Raw genomic sequence first — 25,594 nt, 5'->3', positions numbered from 1 at the left:
TGACCTTTATAAATGTAGGACCTCCCACTACTACTATGTACTTTCTATCCTAGTGGCATGGTCAGAAGAACAAATAGAGGTCTGATCTCCCCAGTAGTAACACAAGCAGCAATAAAGGTTGGTAAAGGATCTAACCAATCCCTACGCTATGCAAAACAAAACAAAAAATAACATTTTATCTTTACAATCTTTACATTGCTATAAGAGAAATGTGCTGGCACTACTGTTACTTTGTATTAAGAAAATGGCAGATTGGTCCACAGCAGTTACCTTTGGTTTGCCTTAACTTGGCTGTTTATGTATTTGAAGTGATACATTCATTTATTAAATGCTGAATACTGAATTACTATTTCTATTGATCCACTTTAATCTCTGGTTGTTTACGGAAACAGTGATGAATATAGAAGAATGAAGTAGCTGTCACCATAGAAATGCAGGAATGCTTTTACCATGAATAATATATCCTGAAACTTACCAATGTATCTCCTTTCCAAAAAATAAGGTCTCAGTTCATAGTTCATAAAAATGTGATGTTGGATGTTGGGTGCTGGATTGCAATGCAGCACAAAGCAATATATAAATAGGTACATAGAGAATACATATATAGTGACAGTACAACCATTCACTCAAGAAATTGAACCTTTAAGGGTATACAAATAATTGTAATTTTTTTCAGTGAGTGGTTGTACGCTCACTTATTTATTTTTTTCCTATATGAATGTGAAACTACCTATAGAACATGTTTAATATCAAAAGTTACTGAGAGCAATCCCTTTAATCATGACTTCCAGGAGGGGAGAGAGCTATGAGGATTGTCTCTTCCTGGAATAGTCAAAATTTCTAGGAAATGTAACGGCACACTGCAAGAGAATAAAAAGTCATTTATGGAAAGTATAACACTGCAAGTAAACATTTAAAATTCATTGATTTTATTTTTATTTAAAGCACAAGCAATGAATGTTTCTGAATTTACCCTTGGATCAGCATTTTTTGGACGTTATATTTAGCATCCAGGTGTAGTTTGCTTTCCCTGCCGTCTCCATTGACTTGAATTGGTGCTGCTTGCAAATGCTTAAAAATGTGTTTGTACACTTTTCATGTTTAGAGTGGTTTTAATACAAAGAAAAAAAAAGAAATGATCTGCTAAGCTGCCTTTTGCAACCATCTGTTTAGGCATTTGCAAAAGTCTGTTACTGCTTCCAGGTGCATAGTGTTTTTTTTGACACTAGGCATCCAGCGGTAATAAACGCCACTACAAGACCTGCATCTTCTGCTGAAGCATGTAGACAGAACCTGGCTGCAAAAAGGTCTCAAGAGATTAGCAAACTAGTTAGTGGGTTTCCATTCATTTTTAAAGCATGAGAGTATTCAGTGGGCATCTGTGCTGATAGTGGATTTTTAGTATCCTCTGACTTCTGGACTAATGAGCACATAAAAGAGTGGCTAAGGTAAAGAAATAGGTTATTATTTTTAAACAGGATTTATATAGTGCCAACATATTACGCAGGACTGTACATTAAATGGGGGTTGCAAATGACAGACAAAAACAGGCAGTGACACAGGAGGAGGAGAGGAACCTGTCCCAAAGAGCTTACAATCTAGGAGGTGGGGGAAGTAACACACAATAGGAGGGGAGATATGTAGCAGTGGGAAGAAGTGAAGAAATAGGTTAGTATTTTTCATTATTTACTAATGAGGTTTGTGCATGGCGCCCTACTTTGTCTGTCTTCTGTCCAAATACATTGACCCTTACTGCCTTTTATTGACATTATTTCTCCTGACAGCTTTGTGGTTTCTTCATTACCATTGTTATGTCATTCAAAATGTTTACCAATTAGGGGCATGAAGTAATGCAAGTTTTTAACACACTTCATTGCATGCAGTTAAACTTCTTGTGTGTTTTTAATGCCACAATGTGAATTCCTCTGCTTCCTAATGCGGTCCTATTTAATGCATTATGTAATGCATTCAGAAGCAAGCTCAGGTACTATAGATGACTGAAAAAAGGACCGACGTACTGTAACCAGTTTCCTATAGGGCCAATAATAAACATTTACTAAGCACAAAGTCCTCCAGAGTACAACAATAAGAATTGTTTACAAAGAAAAAGAATATGAGAAGTATATTACAGAAATGAATTTGTCCAACACTATTTTGAGGGGAAATAATAGGAGTTGTAAATGTTCCTGTACCTATACCTCATTCCTAATACTGCATGAAACCAAATGTGAGACTGGCCTTAACTGTTTACTGTAATGTAAACGCTCCCCCTATTTGCAGCAAAGCTATGAATAACATTATCAGCTATTTTATATAGTAGTCCTATTTTCATCTAATTATATTATTCAATCCTGTAATATTCAGCTCTGATTGTATCAAATATGTTAAAAACAATTGATTCACACTGTGCACCTGCAAAACACACATTATACCCAGGTAATACATTTTCCAACCCATTTACTTCATTCATACGTTTCTTAATATTGAGTATATCCAAAGTATATCTTGTTTAACTTTTTTGGTGGGTCCCACTGATTAGATTAAGACAGCAACCCCTTGTAACAAAACACAAGATAAAATCTTTTCTTAGGCTGGGTACACACCTGCAATAATTGTCGTTTGAAAGGATCTTTCACGATCTTTCATGATGCATGAACGAGTGCTGCTCAATGGAAAGTGAAAGGGGAAAACCACATAGCGGTACCCTGCTGCCCTCCCCCCTTTTTCTTCCATTAAGATCGTTCATCTTCCATCGTCTGTGGATCTGCCAGGACGGTTTTTGAGACGATGGACGTTGGGCGCTGTACACACGCCAGGCCGATATCGGACGAGAAAAATTGCAAGTGTGTACGTAGCCTTAGACAGCTGTCATCAGATCAGAAACTCTGTAAAGTATTCCACCTCTTCCAATTCCAGTGAAATTTTGATAATGGCTACCTTGACACATAGGGTGATCCTCTGCAGCAGATATGCAGACAGCATCCCCTTATATTAATTGTTACCTTAAAGATTCAGTTTATATGCCCTGTTTACTTTTCTTTATCCATGGTCACTGGACGCCAGGTCCCATATCTTCTATCTTCCTTCCTGCAGTGGAGTAAAGGTGCTAATATCACTGCCATGCACACTTTTATTTGCTTTGTAATGGTGGGATTTTCTCGGGATACTGAAGATTTAGTGACTTAATATTTTTCCCTATATTTATAAATATCAGTGTTTGGTAGATGCTGAAGAGTTACACCACCTAAATTTCAAAAAAGGTGACTTTAGGTCTTTAGGTGACTCTAATGGTAAAAACTAAGCTCTATCAGCTTATAGCTGCTGCAGTCATTATTAGAGCATTCTATATCTTTCTTTTCTAGATTTCCCATTATGTTATAAATAATGCAGGAGAAGGAGTATGAACCATGCAAAATAAGCAGGAATACCCAACATTTTATAGTCATGTAAAAAGTTAATTTTGTTCTGTATTTGGCCAAAAATTTAAACTGGGAATCTTTATTTCCAGGATCAAAAACTTCCAAGGACAAAGACAGGTAATGTCCCTGCAATTCAGGAAGAAATGGCAACTATGCAGGTTCTCCAGAATGCTCCTAAAGACACATTGGTAGGTCACTGGGTTTTTATCCTTACAATGTGCATGTATGGCTGTAGATGGGACATTATATCTTCTTTTGTATAATCTTCTTTAAAAGCAGTGACTGATGTGCATTGCTGTCCATGTTTTGAACAGTTCTGCAGAATATGTAGGTACTATAAAATGAATTAATTAAATTACCCAGGGGTGTAAAGAATTTCCTGCATGTCACAGTTTTATTTGCGTGAGCAAGGTTATGCAAACTCATGCAATTTTACACAAGCGCGTCCTGCTGTAAGACTTTGGCTCTGATAATTTTACCACAGGCCTCCGCTTATGCTGCATGTACACAAAACTGTGCCTGTAAAGTAGTCAAATGGAACCACAGGCCGTCTTTTAAGTTGTCTTGTAAATCCAGAGCACAGAACATAATGTGTGTGTATGAGTGTAGAACCCCCTGCTATGGTGAGCTGCAGTAATTATTGCTGACAAGTTCAGAACATATGAATAACTCTGGGAAGAATTATTCTGTTTTAAGAGATATGTTATTAATAAGAACCAAAAGAAAAAAAAGGAAACCTGAGCTATTTGCTGTTTCTGGCATCAATAAATGGAAGGACAGGCAAGCCTGATTTAATCCTTATTGGCTTGCTCATCAAAATGATGTTGCCGGGAGACATTTTTATTACAGTAAATCACTGGGTCACATTTATTCACTGCATTCCCAGCTGTAAACATGCTTCTAAAAGGAAAAAAGGTATTCTACTTATCAAAGAGGAGAAATGTGAAACAGACTTTCCTCTTGCAGTTCAGGACTTTAAGGCAAGACTTTAGCTGTAAGCTGTGCATCATTGCATGGGAGGGGGAGAAAAAACATTCTTTTATCATCACACTTGGCTGTTACTACCGCCTCGCCTCTCATCTGACCATACCCATTGGGTCACCCTTTTCAGACAGGCTAGTCATACCCATATGCATAGGACCAAACCTAAGGCCAGAATTGCCCACCGGAGCTTACTGGCACACACTTTGGCCATGAATTAAAGTTAATTCAAGAGTTTTAATGCATGCCAAATGCACATGTCACATTTTGAGTCCTGTCAACATATACAGGGGGATATGATTATTGTACAAAACTGTTTTTTTCTATCTGTCCTGAGATATATTATCATTGGTGTTATTCTGTATACACAGCCAATTTAAACCTAAAGCTAACTTGGCTGGTAATCTTCCTAAATTGTTTCTTTTGCCTTCTCACTGATTTGACTACTGATATTACACGAGTACTGAATATGCATGTTACTATGCCCAGAGAGTGAACCAGCCAACCAAACAGCATAGGTCTTCTATTGAAGACCCGTGGGCAGCATAAAAGCCATCTGGGATACCCAGCAAGTATTTATCACCCATAGGCATACAGATCTGTGCCAACCAATACCAATATTTGCACATGTGATGGGAAGGTATCTGTGCATAAGAGTCAATTCACTAATCTGTATGCATTATTCTTGTGCTGATCATTATTTGCAGTGGTATTTGCAGCTCCTATTTTCTCTTATGTTAAAAAAAATTAGTTGTGATGTTGTGGTGAAAAAATTACAGCCTAATGAATTGTGCCTATAGTATAAAATAGTCATTTGATAATTCATAACCAAATGCATTAAACAATTCCAACAAAAAAGTCAGTGCATGGTAGGGCTGCAGTTGCTTGTTTTGCCAGGTCATACTAACATACATCAACTTTATGATCAGTTAGTGGCGTGTGTATGAAAAGCGTGCTAACAAGAACATGCTGCCTATAGTAATCAGTTGGAATTATAATATTTTCAATTTGGCGCTGCAAAAAAGCACTATGGGCACTAATACATATGCCTCCTATCAAACTTCCAACACAAGACTCTCCTATTCCATTTGCTCATTCTTCCTAAACATGTGTATTGAGTTGATCTACAAAAGAGCATGTTCACTTTGCAAAGTGGATTTACTTAGCTTACAGAATGAATAGAAGCAAAGTGAAAATATGGCTTGCAAATGATTTCCAATCATGCAAAATGAAAAAAAAAATGGCTTTCACATGATTGGATGAATGAGATCAGCAAATTCACCCAATTCCCCAAGCTAAGCGAATTTGCATTTTGCAAAGTAATATTACACTTAGGTTAGTAAATAAGGTAATGCTATAGGCAAAACAGTTTACTCTACTGTATGATACACACTAAACTTCTATGTAAAATAAAAAAGAATACAACTGAACCAACTTTTTTATCTGTATTCATCTGTATCCAAATAGTACAATTGGCCATGTAAAACATTCCAGTAAGTTTAAACAATGAACCGAGAAAATAAACCAAAAACAAAAAACCTATGGGGGTAAGAAGCACCATTACCGATGATGGACGAGATGTAACATGGCTGACTGCTTTCACTTTATTTCAAACTGATAAACAAAACCCATCATTAGGAAGGAACCAATTGCAGTGCAATTAATATGAAAACCCACAGGCTAATTGTAGAATAGGGCTGTGCTCATTTTCAGTTCTTATCTTAATTGATCACTTGTTTGTATTAGTGTCCTCCCTGTGTCTTCAGATGTAGGAATTTTTCCTGTCCTTTATGTGTTTATTTTACATTAGGATCTAACCTGCCTGCAGCAAAGGTTAACGATTTCACAACACAAAATGCCACATACCTAGTGTGTGTTATTTTGGCTGTTTCTTTAAAAATAGTTCCATGTGCCTAAAGCTAACTATAGACTCTGGGCTAGAGGTCAGATGGGAAAAAAAGAGGAATGGTGAATGTATTAGTCTGATTCTAGTAAGCAACAGAACACTCATTTGTGGTCTGCGTGGTAATGTGAATCCCATCTTATATAAAAATTGAAGTCATTCCAGTTCCTTTTTATACTAAAATCTTGCTACTGTCATTTCCTGTTGTAATTCACTGCTGACTTTGATTGCATTGCACTTTTACCCTTCACAGTCTCTGGCAACAGATTTCTGCGTGACCCTAGTGTGTTGGCTAAAAAATGTCTATTTTGCTTTACCTAAAGGGGCCAAAACAAAAGTTTTATTTGTAGGTTAAATACAGTGGGCTCGGTCCTAGCCCATAGGTTCCTAACTTTCTTGGATAGTTCAACAGCCAGATCTTACTGCCATAATTCTTTGTTCTTGTTCACCTGGGTGTTTTTTGGTGTGCATCCTCATGTGTTCTATCTACTCGTGTTCTATTCTTCATCATATAAAACAAACAAAAAGGCACCCCCCCCAATACTGAAAACAGCAATTATTGGGACCCAAGAACTCAAACAGAGATATCCTAATAATAGAGTTTCTGAAAGTCCAATGAATATCAGGTAAATAATATCTGGTACCAAGGAATATCTGGTTTTCCTTTCTATCATCTACCAAAACTGAAATTTTATATTTGGTTGATCTTTTAATGTGACCATACATAACCTAATCTCTGACTGATTTTGTCATCTAATATCTTTAGGCACCATTAAAAAACGAAACTGTTATTAAACATTCTCTTTTTAAACATGTGAAACAATAGATATCTCCAGTATCTTTCTTGGCACTTTTATTGTACTATTATGTTTAGTTTGCCGTTTCTTGTATATATCTTATTGCCTTTCAGCATTAAATATGACATCAAGCACAGAGAAGCAAAGGGTCCTGGGGTGGGAAGGGTAATGTCTTAGCTTCCTGGAATACACACAGTTTCTTTTTTTTCATGAGTCAAGTTTGAACAGCATAATTAAAGCAGTGTCTTTTTTTAAAATCCCTTTAGAGCAAATACAGCTGCAGCCCTGTTCAATTGAAGTCATTTGTGAATGGAGTTAGCAGTGAAATGATCCACCACTCTGAATCATTCTCGGCATGGGGTACTCTTTACAACAGTGTTCACCAGTTGTTGGCTAAAGTACCCAGTTGCCTTCTGTAAAAAAGGCTTATGATTGGCATGGGTGAAAATAGTGGGAAGGTTTCCAAGAGAGCTTTATTATCATTGACATCTGACTTCTCAGCAGGAAAGCTAAAATATCAATGTTACATGATCTTGAAAAACATGGCTTTTTATTGGCAACAGTTAAAATACACCTAAACTACCAATTTACATATGAGAAAAACTCAAGGTGGGTCACAAGGGCATAAAGGTTAGCACCAGTCCATAAGAGAAAATATGTTCTTTTTATAACCATATTGTGATTTTCTATGATAATCAACTTTGCAGCTCACAGTTTTAACCGTGTACTGTGAATAATGTGCACAGATACTGGCATCAAACAGTAAAGTGTCTCTGGAAATTGTATGGAAATGTTTATAGCAGGGAAACACAGGTGATTGATACAAGGCGTTTAAGAGTACACTCTTGCCAAGCTAAAAGTAATGCTCTTGTTTAATCTAGACATTCAGCAACATAACTTTCAAATTAGATAAGATGTTCTTGGCCTTTAAAGACTGCCAAATTTCCCATACAGGATGCTGCTCAAATTTCCAGCTTTCTCTTATACTTTAACTGTCAATATATCTCCCCGAGCTATTAACATGCATTGTTGTTCTCTACATACTGTAATATTTTTCAATTCCTAACTTCAGTATGATGGCTTTAATATTATTGACCACACACAGAGTGTATTTTACAAGTTTTAACTCATGAACTCGATTCCGGAGTATGTATGAGGTCACAGCAATGGATCTGTGGAAAATTCAGTTGGATTGTCATAATGGTGTATTTGACCCGGGTTAGTTGGTTGATTCTCCAACTAATGGTCTGCATATCTTGGCATTCTCCAGCAATAAGATCTCCCATCTCATCAGTTCCATTTTCTGTCTCCATAACAAAAACAAAAAGAATGGTGATGATGAGTGTAAAACACCTTCATAACCGTGGGTGGAAATAGAGTTCTACCATACCATAAAATTATGGTTGAATCAAATTACAGACTTTCACCCAAACCTATAATAATAACATTGAAAACAATACCCATCAAGGATCTGTACCCTTTACCACTTCTTGAAACTTACCTCTTACTCTGTCGGCTTTTCTGGCTTCTTCCTGGGCCTATTACTCATGGGCTGATTTTCACCTATCAGATGATGATACAAATTATTGGATAAGAAGTGAATTCTTCAGCAACCAGTTTAGGTACACAGGTCTGGTCCCTCTCCCTGTCTCTGTTTAACCAGACAGAGAAAGCTCAACTCTATAGTGGACAAATGAAACAAAAGGAAATTTAGGTATTTAGCCTGTTTGCCTCATTAAAAAAATACATATGATGAATTCATGAATACAGAACTGCAGTAAAGCTGTCTTTTATGTTCAGCTTTTTCATCTCAAACATGTCCTCCTGTTTTCACTGTCTGATACCAACAGATCACTTGCGCAGTAACAAAGAATTCAGATGGTAATTCTTCTCAAATCTGTAAAGGAACAGCAAATGATAAATACCATTACAAGCCTAGTTTAAGTGATCATGCCCAATCTGCCCAAACCGTAGACTATCTATGAACTGTGGATACATTTACCCTCAGTCTATGTAAGTTAGAGTGCAAGCATATTTTGCAGTCCCATATAGGAGATAAATAAGTTCAAATGTATTAAAAAATACTCTGCAACTTACTCGGCAAAATGTCTCTTACAATACCTGAGATTTGATTACATTGCTAAAAATGGTTACACCACAGCTAAAATCAGGTACAGTGTGGCTGGAAATGTAAATACAGAAAGGTAAATAGTTGCAATACTTACTTATTTATCTTAAAATGGGTAAAGGGCAATCATGATGCTTCAAGGGCAGATTCCCCATGTGATCAACCAAAAATCTGATCTCAATGATCTGACAACAGCAAACTAAAATGCATTTGGGTGTTACTGTCACTGCGTATCCCCTTCCTGTGCCTGTGCTCATTTATAGATTGTGGTGTTCACGCTTGACCTCTACCTTAGGACAGACACTGTATCCAAACACCAATTCCCAGAAACCTTTCTTCGTTTTATAGTCAAATCTTCTTCCGAAAAAGAGTCGTAATGTGCAAGTGTTTTCTTAGAGCCGACAGGATGAATAATTCTGAGAATCTTAATCATAACTGTTTATTCTGCTCTGTGTGTTTGGAAAAACTTGTTTCAAATGTTTTTTTTCACCTCATCATTCATTTTACTTGTTATTTCACCCTCTTTGACATCAGACTCACCTTTACTGGAACACTAAAAGATAGCTTAGTTGGTACTTCTAACTAAAATTAATCTAAATAATTAGATTAAATGTTCTTTGTTGCAGTTTTTACACAACAGGACAAAGTCTTTGAATTTAGTGAATACTCATTCTGTCCTCTAAGCGGAACTCTGTTCTGGGGGCCATGTGTCCACTGGTCTCTGACATCTTGCTGGTTCAAGCAGTAAGGTCATGAAGCCATAGTAGACAGTTGAGTTATTTGGTCTTAGCGAGTCTCTGTGACTTACCGAATTCATAGATGAACAAATCTACACAATTTTTGAGGATATTTGTCTCCGATTGTCACATTGTAAAAGGACATTAAAATTATATTGGTTGAAAAGATATACAGGAAGTTAGTTGCTGAACAGTTTTTACATGATTAGTTAGTAGTTGTCCAAACTCCTTGTTGCTTGACTAATTATCACTGATAAAACTGGCTGCATCACTTTTAACTCTCAAGGTTGTGTATGAATGCCCTAACCAAAGTTAAAATAGGCATAATTGGCTTGATGACTATTTTGGCATATAAACAAATAAATAGTTTACATGAACAAATTCCAAGCTCCTTTTTTCAGCAGTGCAGAGTTGTATCTCCTGTATTTGTGTTTTCACTCTTTTTATCAGAGAAATACCAGGAGGTAAGCATAAATCTCCCCAAAGTAGAAGGAATCCTACTTGTGACAGCTGTCATCATAATATTTAAATATTGCTCATTTGACCCTATTCCAGTGCCAGCTTTAGGATTTTGAATTTCAGTTCACCTAATTCATCCAAAAACATGCAGTTAGGCTTACCCCAAAATTGGCCCTAGACTTTGTTAATGACATATGACTATGGTAGTGACATTAGGTTTTGTGCCCTTTGAGGGACAGCTAGTGACATGACTATGGACTTTGTAAAGCGCGTAAAATGTCAGCGCTATATAAATATTGGATAATAATTATGGTGTGGATCTCCTCAAAGCTGACACAACAATACTAACCTAAAAAAGATTCTATTTCTTTCTCACTTCATCCAAGACAAGGATATAATATTGGCTAATTTGTTTTAAAATCAAATTTCAGATTTGAATGTACTCAAAAATGCAACGTAACTTTGCAAGGCATTTGTATCGTAATTTGTATGATTAGTTTAAATGATGGCTGGTGGGTAGATGTCTGTGCCTCTAATTTCTTTTGTTACTTGAGAGTATTTACAAGTTATAATCTTAGGACGGTTTTAAGCATACTTTGAGCGGTAGAATAGTATTATGTTTGGCATTCCTACTGTAGAACATTGCCAGAATATTTATAACAGGAAATTTGTAACTATGGCTGTTTAGAAGATCAAAGCTTTACCATCCTTTGACCAAAATGCGAATCCTAAAACGGGGGTATTATGAACCAAGCCATATTCTATTTAAAAGCTGAAATATAAGAATACTGTAGTTATCCCTTCTTGAAAGGTGCACTTTAAAGACAAAATGCTAAAAAAAAAATTCTCCTAGACAACAGAGACCTGAGCAATGTTGGGAGCCCCTCGGAAGTTTGTGTTTCACAGTATATGTACAGTCATGAATTATCATTCTTTCAAACTTTCCAAGATGAGAAAGAAGGACACATTTTAGTTCAAAGTACGTAAGCAAAGGGACACCTCTGAAATGTCCCCAGTTACACATGCCCTGCAAAAACTAATTGTCTCCACTTTCCACCACTCTTCACCATTCTTTCACCTTTATACTGACTTTTCCAAAAAACAAATGCAATATTTTAGAAATTAGATAGAAGCTAGTCTTACATTTTAGAAGACTTGTAGATAGTCTGTTTCTGTGCTTAAAGCATTTAGTCCCATATCCCTACTGACTTCTATACAATGAACATTGGAAGCTGCAGCAGATATTATGTGCCCCTTTATTTTTCTGTCTGGATTACCAGGATTGTCCAGACCACTCTTCCCCATCTGTGTTATCATGGTCATTCCCTTTCAGTTATTTGCTTTCTGACCTGTCAGTAATTTAGTTTTAATTTAATGTGTGGGCTTTTCCCATGATGGTTTTCATGCAAAAGAAAGTATTGCCTTGTGTTGATACATTTGGCCTTATTTATTAAAGTTATCCAAGGCTGAGGAGAATACACTTTCATCAGTGAAGCTTGGTGATTCAGCAAACCTGAAATGGATTTCTTCAAAGCAATTTGCTAACAAATATTTTGAATCCTGTCAGATCCATTCCAGGTTGGCTGGATCACCCCGCTTCAATGAGGAAAGTGTATCCTCTCCAGCCTTGGAGAACTTCAATAAATAAGGCCCATTGTGTGAGAGGCAGGGATGAGAGCTTAAAATGCCTGTCCTTGCTGAATTATTGTTCTGCTGTCATGTTGTTTATTTCACACAATATACTTAGTCAAAGCAATACAAGGATGTACCTGCTGTGACAATGAGGTGCCTGCAAAAGCACAGTGAAAAACACAATACAGTAAAGGTTTGTGATTTATTGTGCTGTCAGTTAGTTAGTTAGTTTTGCCCAGATTTCAAGAGGGAGAGGAAAAGGGTCTCCTGCACAGTATTATAAATATGTATGTTACTAAAGATAAGCAGGGTGACTGTCCTGAGAAGTGAAAGTATTAGAGATTATTCCGTATTTTCTGGCACTGACTCATCCTCTGCTTTAGACTGGTCACTGGTTACATTTAAAAAGTAGCAAGAGTCATTACATAGAGGAAAGAGAGTTAAATAACTCCTTTCCTCCCAAAAAATAAAAAATAAATACAAATTAAAGATTGAGAGTTTATGCATCAAAATTTCACCAATGACAAAACTGATTAAGTTGTCAGCAACTTCAGTTTTCCCAAATCACTTATGATCATCCCTGTTCTCAGCCCTGTGCATTAAATTGATATTAGGTTCCCCCAAAAATTGACTTTAGACTGTATTAAAGACATATGACTATGGTAGCGACATTAGATTGTAGCCCCTTTGAGAGACAGTTAGTGACATGACTTTGGACAGTGTTGTGTAATATGTCAGTGCTATATAAATACTGTGTAATAATAATAAAAAATAATAATGTGTGCTAGATGCTGATATACTAAGGTTAAGCAGTTAGCAGTTAATAACTGTAACAATGCAGGAAGTAAGATTTCAGGTAAAATCTGATTGCCATGATTTACTGTACATTCCAGATAGACACAACTTCCCTTTGTAAATCAACAAAACTGGAGGAGTTTATTATTTTTATGGATCTGCAGAAGTACTTGCACTGAACTCTAAAAATCAATTCCCGGCAGATGTGTGAGCTTTCTATTGTGCATATGGGAAAGGGGCTGTTTTTGCACTAATTGATTTTATTTCCAGTTGTTATATTGGATTAAATTAATTATGCAGGATTTAAGCTTTGCAAATCTATGTTTTTTCTTCCTAGGAGGGCATGACACGTAAAGCAGACAAAGGTAAACTGTGGTTTACCTGGCACGCGTTAATTTAAAGTGTATTTTGCTTAGATATCTTGTGAGGTTTTGTGTCTGCTCATGGTATTCGACTTACACCAGCTGCAGGTTTGTTGTATATGTTTGCTAATGGAAGAGCTGATGTGAACAGTTTGTTGTGCAAAGGAAGTGAAATGGTGGCATCTACAGCTGCCCCTTCTATAGAATAAAGACTGTTGGTGTGGCTGACATTATAGAGGGCTCATGGTGGTCCCCGAGCAGCCATAAGCCAGCTGGGAAGCTCTCTGGGGGACTTATTGAGAGGAATTCCCTTACAATTAACCTGACAGCAAAGGAGCAAGAAAAGCTAACTAATTCAAACTGCCAACACAGCAACATATCCACAATAAATGGCAAACAGGCCCATTTAGCTTCACCCAGACAAGAAGCAGGAGGCAATTGACTAACATTATGCTTGCACAAACACATTTGTAAATAAGTGCCAGGATTTACACTAAGTTTATTAGTACTTGCAATCATCATTAGCAAATTGAATGCTAATTCTCACCATTTGCATTTCTGTGTGAATTATTTTGGCAAACCTTTAATTACTTTTTCCATTAGCAGTAAGAAGCCACACATTTAGCTTTTGGTGTAAAAACTCAGTGTGGATGTACATATATTTGTATTTCACTGTAGCACACTGTATCTGTATTCTTCAGGAGACACTACTAACGGGTTTTTTCATACCTACTAATGAAAACTAAAGGGCCTATTTATGAAAAAATGCAAACAAATGACTGTTTTCCATTTTTTTCTTGTTTCCACTTTTAAAATTCTTTGTTAGAGTGCAGTATTTATTAACCTCCCTAGCAGTAACCCCAAGTGTGACTTGGGGTAGAAAAAAGTTGCTAAAAGCGGTAACCCTGAGTCACACTCGGGGTAGGTATTCCTATGAGAGGTAATAGTAAATACAGCCTTACCTGATCCGCGGGTGTCCCGCGTCGCCCATAGCCACAATGCCTGTCTTCTTCCTTCTTCCTCTGGCCGGCTTCTGCACCCGATGAGTCACCGGGTAGTTCCCGGTGGCGGCGGTGCATGTGTACATTGCCGGCAGGGCGGGAAATTCAAAATCCATTTGTATTGAGTTCAATACAAAATAACTGTATTGAATGCAATACATTGGATTTATATGTGTAAAAGCAGTACATTGTTTTCAAGTACATTTATTTTACAGTATATATAATAGTATGAGTATAATATGTATTTTTTAAAAAAAAATAAAAAAATTGTTTTTTAAATATATAGATTTTTAATTTATTCAATGTATTCTTTTTACATGATTTTGTGTTTCAAACTTTATTATACTCATACTATTATAATATACTGTAAAATACATTTTCATGAAAAACAATGTACTGCTTTTAGACATAAAACTGGAAAGAAATGAACCGCTAGGGAGGTTAAAGAAGGAACAAGTTTTGATTCTCTTCTCTGTTATTTTAGTAAATATATCAGTACTTTTCTGGTGATCTGCCTAGTTGCCCTTAAAAAATGTGTCCCTTATTTGGTAGGACAATTCCTAAAATAAAATAAAATCTCCTTGTTACCTTTTTCCTTCTTAGTTATTTAGGTAGTAATCATGTAAACTGATATATGAAACCTTTGAAAAAAACTTCTGTTTTACTATTGAAAGTATTACACTGCTCTAAATGTTTTAACCAACCACTAAATAATTGCCTTTATTATGATGAGCAGCCATTATAAAGAATAAGTAATGTAGAAAATAAATTTGGGCATAACAAATAATTTTTCTTATTAATTCTTCATAGTCGGACGTGGGGTGTACATACTTTGTGCTCTATCTCAAAGCACGGCTGTCTTTACTGAGGCAAACTGGGGCAAAAGCAGGGCTGTTATGTAGGCACCATAGGATGCCTGCTCTGACCTTTCCTACAGTTTCCTTAAAACCATAATGGGTCCGCTAATAGGCCACTTAGACACCATTCTCTGAACCATGGAGAAAAAGAGGGAAAGGTAGAAGTAACGGGTGCTTGCCTATACCCAAAAGTACCATTTATGTTTTGGAATTCCAACTAAATGTGATTTATTTATTTTTTTCCACCAAGTACAAAGCCTATTTAAAATGAAATAAAGTTCTCTGTACTTACCTCCCAAAGCAATGACACATCACCCCTTGCTACTCAGTTGCACTTTTGCTATCTCTCCATCTTGGTGACTTCAGCCATCTTAATTGGCTAACCTGGGTTGATGTTACTCCTGTACACACACATAGGTAAATTAATCCCGGCAACCAAGATATGCCATAATAGTACAATTAGTTGCACATATTGTGTATATGCACATTTACACTGCTTATTTTACAATCTGAAGCCAATTTGCTAGCAGCCCTTCACAAACTAAGTAATATTTGGAATAAGTGCTGTTTTTTTTAATACTATTGCAACTTTGTCAGATTGTATTCTTACGGTTACAAAACTTTACTTTAAGTTTACAACATTTTGCATTAGTGTTTTTTAGATTACACTGTTGCTCAATGTTTGTTTGAGAAGATTTTCATTTGGCTTGCTATTTATATTTTTGCTGGTTTCTATCAATTGAATTCTTGATTATCATAATTGGGAACATTTTTTTATTTGGTCAGTGTTTCTGCCTGTTAAAGATTAAATGAAAAAAAAAAATGTTTGATATAAACAACACATGCTACAATTTATGGAAATGTGCTTTCCAACCTGCCCACTCTCTTCTTGTCAGGGCAGCATTGTACATATATCGCATTGCAGCGGTATTGTCTGTATGGTCAGATTTCTGCACTGCTGTAATTGTTAAACCACAAGATAATATAAAATGAGTCCACTCTTTCAGCGACATCTAGTGGACAAGATCAATTACATCTTTAGGAAAAATCGAGCAGGTTGTGGCAAAACTACCATTACAGTGAGCATGCATCCCGCACACTGCAAAGCTTCTTCCACACTTTAGTATAAACACTGTCAGTCTGTGGAGTGAAAACAGTGTGTTAGGTTTTGTGAGAATCACTGCAAGCCCTACTGGTCTTAGCTTAGCTAGGGCCTGAAATGACCCTACCACCTTCTATTTGTAAGGCTAATTACATCTTCTGAATTGTGCCCCCCACATATGCACTTGTGTTTGAAAGTGTAAAGCTTTTTGATAAAAATGTAATAAAACTTTTCCAGCATGTGTAAAAGCAATGCTGTGCCTTGCAGACTAACTGTAATCCAGCATGAATACAGGGCATTAAGGACATTTCCAGGGGGATGTCAGCAGTGGAAATCAGAAAAGGACTCCACGTCATTACATTTCACTGGTTTCTACAGCATGTGGGACACACCTTGCTGTGAAGGAGGGCCTGTGATGCCACATGAATATACTAGAGTATAAAAGTACGTATAAAGAAAAAAAAAAGTTCCAAGGTGAGCACCAAAAGGAAGGAAAACTGGGTAAGTCGTGAGTTCGGATTCAGCAGAACATTTTGAAGAACATCTAGTAGGGCGTAGGGATTGTTCCTGCTTAGATGCTTTACATTACACATAGGAAAACATAAAACATAGGTGAACACTATGAGAAAAATTTTCTTGTTTTAGATGAGGGTTAGCATCACCCAGCAGGGCCTAACCATAATGGGTGCATGTGCAGCTCTGTGAATGTTTAAACACAGATTTTCATTTTCTTCTTATTGACGATCACAGCTCTTCTTCTTAATCAGCCAACTGATTTGATCTTGCTAGCAAAGCCTGATCTATAACCATTCATGCATGCAAACAAGTAAAAAAAAATACTGACAACTCAAAAGGGTCTTTTTATGAAGTAGAGCAGTGGTCACCAAGCGGTGGTCCACGGCTCTAGTTGGTATGCCCCCAGTGGGGTCAGGAGAAGAACAGGCTCAGACCTGCAATAGGAAGGTGGGTGGCTTCTGGCATAATTACGTCACTCTGTGGGAAGTTTCTTCCCCTTTGAGTGACACACGGCTCCCCATGCATGTGCTGTCCGGAGTCCATAAATTTAGTGGCCTGTGTGATCCAAAAGGTTGGCGACCACTGAAGTAGAGAATCTGGCAATCGCCAGACATTCTTTGGTGAAGAATCCTCCAGATCCATGTATTTTCAATATTGTGAATGAAACTCCTCCAAAAAATGTCTGGCAAATGCCATATTTACTGCTTTGTATAAATAAATAAATAGATCTTTTACAGTTTGGCTAGCCATTGCGCTGCAAGGGTTATATACCTATTTATGTCTAGGGGAGCGTAAGAAGACTATTTACTTACTTTATCTTACCGATTGCTCTTGTTGGATTTGACGCTCAGGTTGTAAGCAGCCCTCAGCTTCCTCACTTACGATGCATCCTGCATTTTAGGGATTGACATCAGCGTCCTGCTTACCAAGGAGGAGCCTGGGGGAGCAAGGGAATAAGCTAAATAAAATTCCTTTTACATTCCTTTAGACCTAAACAAGCACTGAAGCATTGCAATACATTTGAAAACCAATTTGAAAGACGTTTTGTGTTTTAAATTGTGAGTTAGATTTTAAATCCCAAAACCAGTCTGACATCTTAAATTGTAAAATGTAGATTACAGTAAGTCCTCCTTTCTTTCCTCTTGCAGCTGTGACCATGAAAACTGCTTCATACAATGGCAGAAGTGTTACTTTCTTTATGTCCACTAAAAGCTACATATCCATCCAAGTCTACTCAGGCCACACGGTGACAACACTGCTGTGCAATTCCAAGGGAAAAGGAACAGTGTTGTTGCCTTCTTAGGAAGGGAAAAAAAGAACGGATCTGCTGGCAGAATCAACAAGCAGTATAACTGTTACAAGGGCCTTCTGTGGTGTGATCCTGGTGACAGACTACAGTATAATATATTATTTTTTATTTTGCGTATAGTTCAATTTTAATTCTCACGTTATTTTATACTTAGACAAGCTCTTTGGCTGTGCTTCCCAAAAGCTCACATTAGTAACTGCAATTTTTAGTTGCAGTGGAACTATGGAGTATTTTGGCAGCACAGTCCCAATCACACCTTAGTTTAGGCCAGTTTTTTAATAGCTTGTCATTTCATAACTAGCTTGTCAACATAACGTATTTTTACCAGCCAGATATGTGCATTTAGAAATGGTAAAGGTTTGCTCCATCAAAAGGTGATAATTTTGAGTATACCCAGGATATTTAAATCTTCCACTGGTATATCACTGTCTATGACTCCAATATTGAGAGCTTCTTAATGGAGCTCCCTGTCCTGTTTCCCTTTCATTTCATTCTTCTTCCTGCAACAAGAAAGGCCTTTTGTTACTCCCACTTCATTCTGTCCAAAGAGTCTAAGATAAAAAGTCCCGACTTGTAATGTGTACTGCAAGACCCAGGAACCCAACAGAGATCTTGTCTCTACAGTCAGGAGATATATAAAGCCAGTGGGTTGTTTAATTCTACTATTTATATTTCCCAAATTTCAGCTTTGGGTTGTCTGACTTGTAAATTGTCATTCTTGCAGACTTTCAGCAGTAAATATTTAGAGCTGTTTAGTTTTTGTTGGAAGTAGGGTTGAATCCCTAGAACGTTTATTTTCATTACATCATTTTTTTTATTTTATAGTCAGTGATGCACATTACTTCCTAAAAACCCATCACAGCACCCTACTTCAGTACCCCTCCAGATAGCCCCTGCCTGGTGAATGTAAATCTGGGGAAGTTGGTTGTACACATTTACCTAGGGTAGATTGCTCTAGGGAAGGCCCCAATGTGGCAGAATAGGACTCATACATCATGGTTCAATTTCCTTAATCTAACACTTAAAATTCAAATATTATTTTTATTAATAATAATAATAATAATAATATTAAAAAACAGTATTTATATTGCGCCAACTTATTTCACAGCACTGTGAATTTAGGTCAGGTTAAACAACTCCTCTTTTAGTAGCCCCCTCCTTTTATATAGTAAAGGTCTAATTCATGTTTTAGTTTAGGGGGATAAAATAGAGATAAATACTTACCTTATTCTAACCCCTCCACCATTCTTGCTGCAGCCCTGGAATAAGGACAGACTGTCCTCATGCGCCTGGGGGCTGTTGGGCCACCAAAAGAGATTTTAATTGTCTATCTGGAATTCATCTTTAACCAAAAACATAACATTTAACATGAAGCCCCTGAAAGGCTGGACGTAGCTTTTCAGCACTCTAAGTATCAATGTTGAATGTTACCAGTCCTATACTAAATTAAACCTCAGAGAAATGTGCAGGTGGCCATTTCTGAAATTGCTACTTGCCTATCTATAATGATAACATACCAACAGCCGATCCAGTATCCTCTCACCAAGAACACGTTTACTGCCAGTATACATGGCCCAATAGTGGCCATGCAGCTAGAGTTTGTACAAGGAACAATAGATTCAATATGTTTTTTCAACATTGGATTTCTAGAATTTGCACTGGAGTTGATCACTAACGGTCACTGATATTAACTCTATTTTGCTCTTTAACTATACAGGCTTGGCTAAATATACTAGAGAGCTGGTTACTGCACTAGATGAGGTATCTGAATATTGCTTACAATGCATTTCAAAAACTTTTTGACCTGGAAACCCTGTATTTTTTTAGACATGGATAGACATATGTAAGAAAAACAAACAGTCTTAATAAAGTGTGTATAATAAATTATTCTTTCATTTGCTTTGCTGGAGCAGAAAATGAATCACACCTCATTGATCACAGTGCCATGAACCAGAAGTGGAAGCTAATATGCATTGATTTAGAATTTATTGTTATAAACTGTCTTGACAAATGTCCCGTAATTCATTAGGTTCAGCTGGCTCTTGATGCAAAAAGCTCTCTGCACACTTTGGATCGCTTACAAAATATGGCCATAGGCAGGAAGAACTTCATGCCATGGTGGGTTTATTCCTAGGGGATAGAGTTTGTTTTCAAGGAATAAAGTATAAAAATAAAATGTAATAAAAAGTAGGAAGAGATGTGGCTTGCTGGTAATGTAAATATTGTAAATTACAGAACGCTGCAGGCAACCAAGCACACAATAAGAAAAGACAGGGGGAGCATATGAAAGCGTATAACAATTATCCATAGATATTTATCTATTTAATCCTTTATCATAGATAATTATCCATATCTATACAGAACTGTATGGACACATAACATAAACTATAAAGCATTACATCTAAAATTTTAGATGGCTTAGGATACAGCACTAATTTAGAGAACTGGAAGGTACAGAAACAGAAAGCCAACTCATAGGGTATAAATTTAAGGCACAAGAAGAAAAAATGATTTAATAAAGGCAGATATAAAACTTGTCTCTGAATGATTCATAGCTGAAGGACACAGCTAGGTGATTTGGAGAGATGAAAAGGTTGCAGAGTACATAGAGAGAATTATTTCAGAAAAGGTTAAAATGATTCTGTTTATTACTGTGAGTCGTTCCAACCTTATTAAGCTACATAGTTCTTAGAATCAATATTTTAATGACTGTTGAGTAGCTGACTTCCAAACCCTAGGGATACCAGCCCTGGAGGCTGATAAGTAAAAGTGAAATCATTTTTTTTCCATGCTGGAAGTGATCAGGTTATTAAAGATAGAAGTGTTATGTGTGGTGTGTTTGGTGGGTTTAAAGATGTAACCTGAGAATAAATGTCAAACAAAAGGCCTTTTGGATCAGACAACTCCACCAAATATAATGCACGTTATCATGCAGGGACAACGATACCACCTACTGAGTACCTTGCTTAGCAAATTCTCGTGAGAAACGTTCTATGCAAAGTTTATGGGTTAAAGTAAACACTTTTTGGATATTGTCATCTGAGAATGTGGTATGCAGTTCCAGACATGAGTTTGGCAATTTTGAACAAACATTCCCCTGACTTCAGTGTTATAGCTGAATGGTAGAATGTTTTCCTGAGTCCCTAATATGTACCCAGAATTTATATGTTCACTTTCCCTGGAATCTAGTAAAAGAAAGTAACTATCGCAAACATCTCAGTACGCTAGAACTAAAAACAATTTAAAAATTGTATTTAAAATTGTGACAGCAGCAATTGGCATGTGCATATTATGGCAGACTTACCTGTGGGGTTACCCTCCTCCAGCACTGACAGTCCCTTGATCCCCCCTACTGCCATTATCTTCACTTGGCTTGGTTTCCATCATTGGCCACTGGATCGTCAATAATAATTTTATTTTTGGTGAACAGTGAATAGTTTTTTTCCCATTATTTTACAGATGCTAGGGGTGTGTGCAAAGTGTGCACTTCGTTGCCCTGTTCTGGAGCTGCATTTAAAGCAATGCAAAGGTTCCCTAGTGCATTCTCCAGCTAGGCAGCAAAAAGAAAAAAAAAATGTTGAACAGTTTTATACTTAAAATGCTAATTTGCTAAAAACACATAACATAATAAATACATAACATGTTTTTGTTAGTTTCAGTGCAATATTCCTATTAATTTTCATAATATGTGCAAACATTTTGGTACAAGATTGGTACTTTTTGGCAGAAGCCACTGCTCCAACTGTTTATTGTAGTCAATAGCCACAGAGCCAGAGAGAGGGAGAAAACTCTGAGAGACAAGACATTTGGAAGAGCTAGCTTAAAAGGTAAACTACTGCACTAAATAGAGAAAGATGAAGGATTTCAATAATGTCTTATTTTATTTTTTTTAATTAAACATCAAAGCTTCATACTGCTTTTAATATTCTTAGGAGGTTGTGTATGCACTGCAGAAAGTTTAAAACACAGAATTACAATAATATCAAGTCTGGAGACTGTGAAGACTGTACTAAAACCTTAGGCTTTTATTTCTTGAAATAGTTTATTGTAGGTTTTAAGGTGTGTTGTGGGTCTTCTGTCCAAGAAATATCTAACTTCTTTTCAGCTTCAGTTTCTGCATTGACTCTGGCACATTACCTTCCAGGATTTGTTAATACTTCGTAGACAATATTCCTTCCTTTCTCCTGCTGGCAGCCATACAGCCCTAAAGAATAGTAGATCCTCCCCCACACTTAACAGTTGGCAAGGTGTTCATTCTCCAAAGGTCTTCTATTTTAACTCCATGTACACCTTTCCATTCTCAGGTGTTTATCATCAGTTTATAGCACATGATTCCAGAATGCTTTTTGTTTATACCATTTTTGAATTTAGGTAAGAGTTCCTTCTGAAGAGAGGAATCGGCCTTGCATTCCTGACTTGTGTACACACAGTTCCCCTTTAACCTTTTGTTTCTCATGCTGAAACTGTTACAATGGCAGTGCTAGCATGTTAAAAACTCCTGGCCACTGTAGCTACTTTGTATCAGGTGATTACCTGTCCCTCTTGTTCCCCAGGACCTCTATGGTGTGTATGTAAAATGCAAATGTGACAAACATATTAATATATTCTTGCACATGCTGAAATTAAGATTCTAAGGCGTTTACAAATTTGATGAGTTGCAAAAACTTTGAGACCAGATTGCGTCTTAAAAAAGCTAGATTATATTGTGTACACTACAATGAGTTTTAATGTAATTTTTTTTACTGAAACTATAGGTCCAGTAAATGGTAGAATATATATATTGTGCAACAAATATTCTGTATAAATATAATGTTTAAGCAGGTTTAAATAACAATTAGGTCCTTTAAACGTGTGCAAAAAAAAAATAACTGTGTCACTGAAAGGACTAAAGGACAATTGAACATTCATATAAAAACAATAATTAACAATATTTTCTATTTAATAAATTAAATAGAAATAATTATTTTCAGATAGGAAAATGTACCTTTTTTCTCTTAAAGAAATGACTGCTGCTGTCTGTTTGGGATCATTCAGAGTACATTGACAGATGTATTTGACCTACAGTTGAACTTCTTCTGGCCAACTGTTCAGCTCCGTCTAAGCTGCATCAACCTGCATCTAGCTGAGTTTTTTGACCATGCCCAGTAATATTGCATTTCATACCTTTTGATCACTGCTGAATTAGCTGCCCTTTTCACTTAAATTGAACCTCAACTCAAATCAACTAAATCTTTCACCCAGTAAAGGTGCTGTGTGCAGGAGCACATTACCTGTGTTTGCCAGATCAATAAACATATCATTGTACAAAAAAGTATTTTCAAAGAAGCCCATGTTTTAGTGTCTCATTTCTACTTTACCTTAATGCTGTGATCCGTAGTCTCAAGAATTGTTGGGAATAGACTTCTAACAGCACTTGAGGATCCCAGCCAAGGGTTATGCTGTTCTGATGATGTCAACCCTTCCATTAATTGAACTGAACACAAGAGACCCATGAAGATAGGATCAAAAAGGCACCAATCAAACAGACAGAGGGAAGAAAGGGCCATCAGGGGAAGGCTTAAATGAAAACAAGCTTTCAAACTGTAGACAGTACGCAGAACCACCTATCATGTTGATCAGCATGAAGATAAACAGCAAAGAAGTACAGGAATACATAGCTGCTGAATCATCCCTTAAAAGTTGAATCCTTATTTTTAAAGAACACTTTCGTTATTGATGTCATGCTCCAGGGAAACAACAATATTTCGGGGGGTTTAGGGTTATTTTCTGTTACTGTAATGTTTGAATGATTTTATTCACTGTTATTTTTGCTGTGACTGGACAACCTTGGACATGCTTGGTACATTTTACCACTTCAGTTAGGTTTTTATTTGCTTCCTGCTATAAAATACGATAGTGGTTTTCTTGATTTGGCCTAATGCTGGTCTCTTATACTGGGGATACACAGTGAAAACTAATTGCATACTTTTGTGGTTTATCAGTGCCAGTAAGGGCTATCGTACATTCCCTACATTTTAAAGGTGATGGTACCATTGCTTGCAGTAATTAGGCAATGTTTGGAAAAATACACATCTTTGAATAAATACTAATGATTGTTCCAATTGCTTATTATCTCTTGTAAAGTTTCCTAAGCATGTTGGGAAATATCTGTAACCAATCAAAGATTATTAATGAAATTGAAAGAGACGAGTGGATGTTACTTGCACATTTTGCTTGAGTAGGTGGAATAAAGTTGCCAGCAGGTCAATGATCAGTACAGGAATGGACAAATCTTTCCGTACCCTTGCAATATGCCAAATCTTTCCGTACCCTGTGCTTAAAGCAAACCTATTTTGCCCGTACAGCACAAAGCAACAACTTTGCTTGTGTTACCACCACCCACCCAACAGAACCCCATAACTTTGTTCACTCCATAATCACTCCATTTAGCTACCAGGAGTAAATGAAATATATGGAACTTTAAAAAGCAGCATGTAACAGCACCGGCCCATACTGGGAGTCCATAGTAGTGTACGGCCCAAATTTCTTAGAGCTGACTAGGAGTTCCTGAGCATTGAAGCAAACAAATTGAGTGTGCAGCTGGGTAGTGGGTAGGGAGTAACATGAACGTGCTGCTTTCCCTTTAACAGAATGAGCTCTACTTTCTAGCCTAAAATTATAATAATAATGTAACTTTAATTGCTGTAGGGGTAGCCAGTGTATAACCAAGCATCTACTAGGAACACACAGAAGTAAAGCAAACTAGCGAAACTGAATTGTTGGTAGCTCTGATTTGTTTAGGTTGCTAAAAACAATGGAGGTGTTTGGGAAATTCTGTTTTGCATGTTTATCCTGTAGGTAAAGCACATCAACATATGCAGTCTGGTGATGGATATTTCTAAATGCTGTGCAGGGCAATGCAGAGTGTAATGGGCTCCTTGCTCGGTCCTGGTACACCTAGTGATGGGGAGCGCTGGGTGTGTGTTTAAAATTTATGGCTGAGTACTTATTTGGACTGATCTGGAAAGCACAGACTTATTGTAAAAAGTGACTACATGACACTTTAAAAGCTGAGACCACAAACGTCACAATTGTATCTGTATTTTACAAGCCAGTCCTAAATCGATTTAGGCCTTTCAGCTCTCCCAGCTCATATGTGTTATTTATGGAGGGAAGCAGTCATTGGGTGCTGTGTACATAAACTATTTAGCATTGCATGATGTAGGCATTTCCTATGCAGCAGCTTAAGGATAACATGAACATCCTTTACTTCCTAGAATTTACAGCCTTGTAATGCTGAACACATTGTGATGTGCATTAACATATTTTCAAAAGGATTATTTGTACATCTTTGTGGTTTCAGATGTTGATTCACTCATATATTAGGGCTGAAGAGGAGTTTTCTTTCCATGTATTTGCGTATTAATGATGATACATACGCATGAGCAGCTTTGGCAAGGCAACCTGAAGTCACTGAATTTTGGGCTTTTCCTTTCATTTGGGCATGATTTACAAAAGGTGTGAAATGAGGTGAAGTGTAGCGAAACGAAGAAGTGTTTACTGCCAGCTTCCACTATTTTACTTAAGTGGTGTGATAAATTAGCTTCTATCTTCTGA

At 36.9% G+C, this 25,594-nt stretch overlaps 1 protein-coding gene and 1 long non-coding RNA gene across 11 annotated transcripts in view; one reads left to right on the top strand and one right to left on the bottom strand.

Moving 5' to 3' along the window:
- Positions 1-25,594, top strand: part of SMOC1 (SPARC related modular calcium binding 1) — a 117,986-nt gene that overhangs the window by 18,845 nt on the left and 73,547 nt on the right. For 9 of the 10 annotated variants that reach the window (XM_072428907.1, XM_072428905.1, XM_072428903.1 and 6 more), the window contains exon 2: positions 3,509-3,607. The exons of the other annotated variant lie outside the window; for it this stretch is intronic. In XM_072428907.1, the coding sequence (XP_072285008.1) occupies positions 3,509-3,607 (99 nt within the window). The remainder of the gene's footprint in view (positions 1-3,508; positions 3,608-25,594) is intronic. 10 annotated transcript variants of the gene reach the window in all.
- LOC140342081 (uncharacterized) lies at positions 7,578-15,466 on the bottom strand. Its single transcript, XR_011922990.1, has 3 exons — positions 15,364-15,466; positions 8,602-8,997; positions 7,578-8,403 (listed from the first exon to the last, which is right to left on the bottom strand). It is a non-coding gene; the product is annotated as an uncharacterized lncRNA (long non-coding RNA).

Source organism: Pyxicephalus adspersus, chromosome 12 (assembly GCF_032062135.1).
Source record: "Pyxicephalus adspersus chromosome 12, UCB_Pads_2.0, whole genome shotgun sequence".
Taxonomy (NCBI): domain Eukaryota; kingdom Metazoa; phylum Chordata; class Amphibia; order Anura; family Pyxicephalidae; genus Pyxicephalus; species Pyxicephalus adspersus.
The sequence above is the reverse complement of the archived record's forward strand: the minus strand, read 5'-3'. Positions and strand labels throughout refer to the sequence as shown.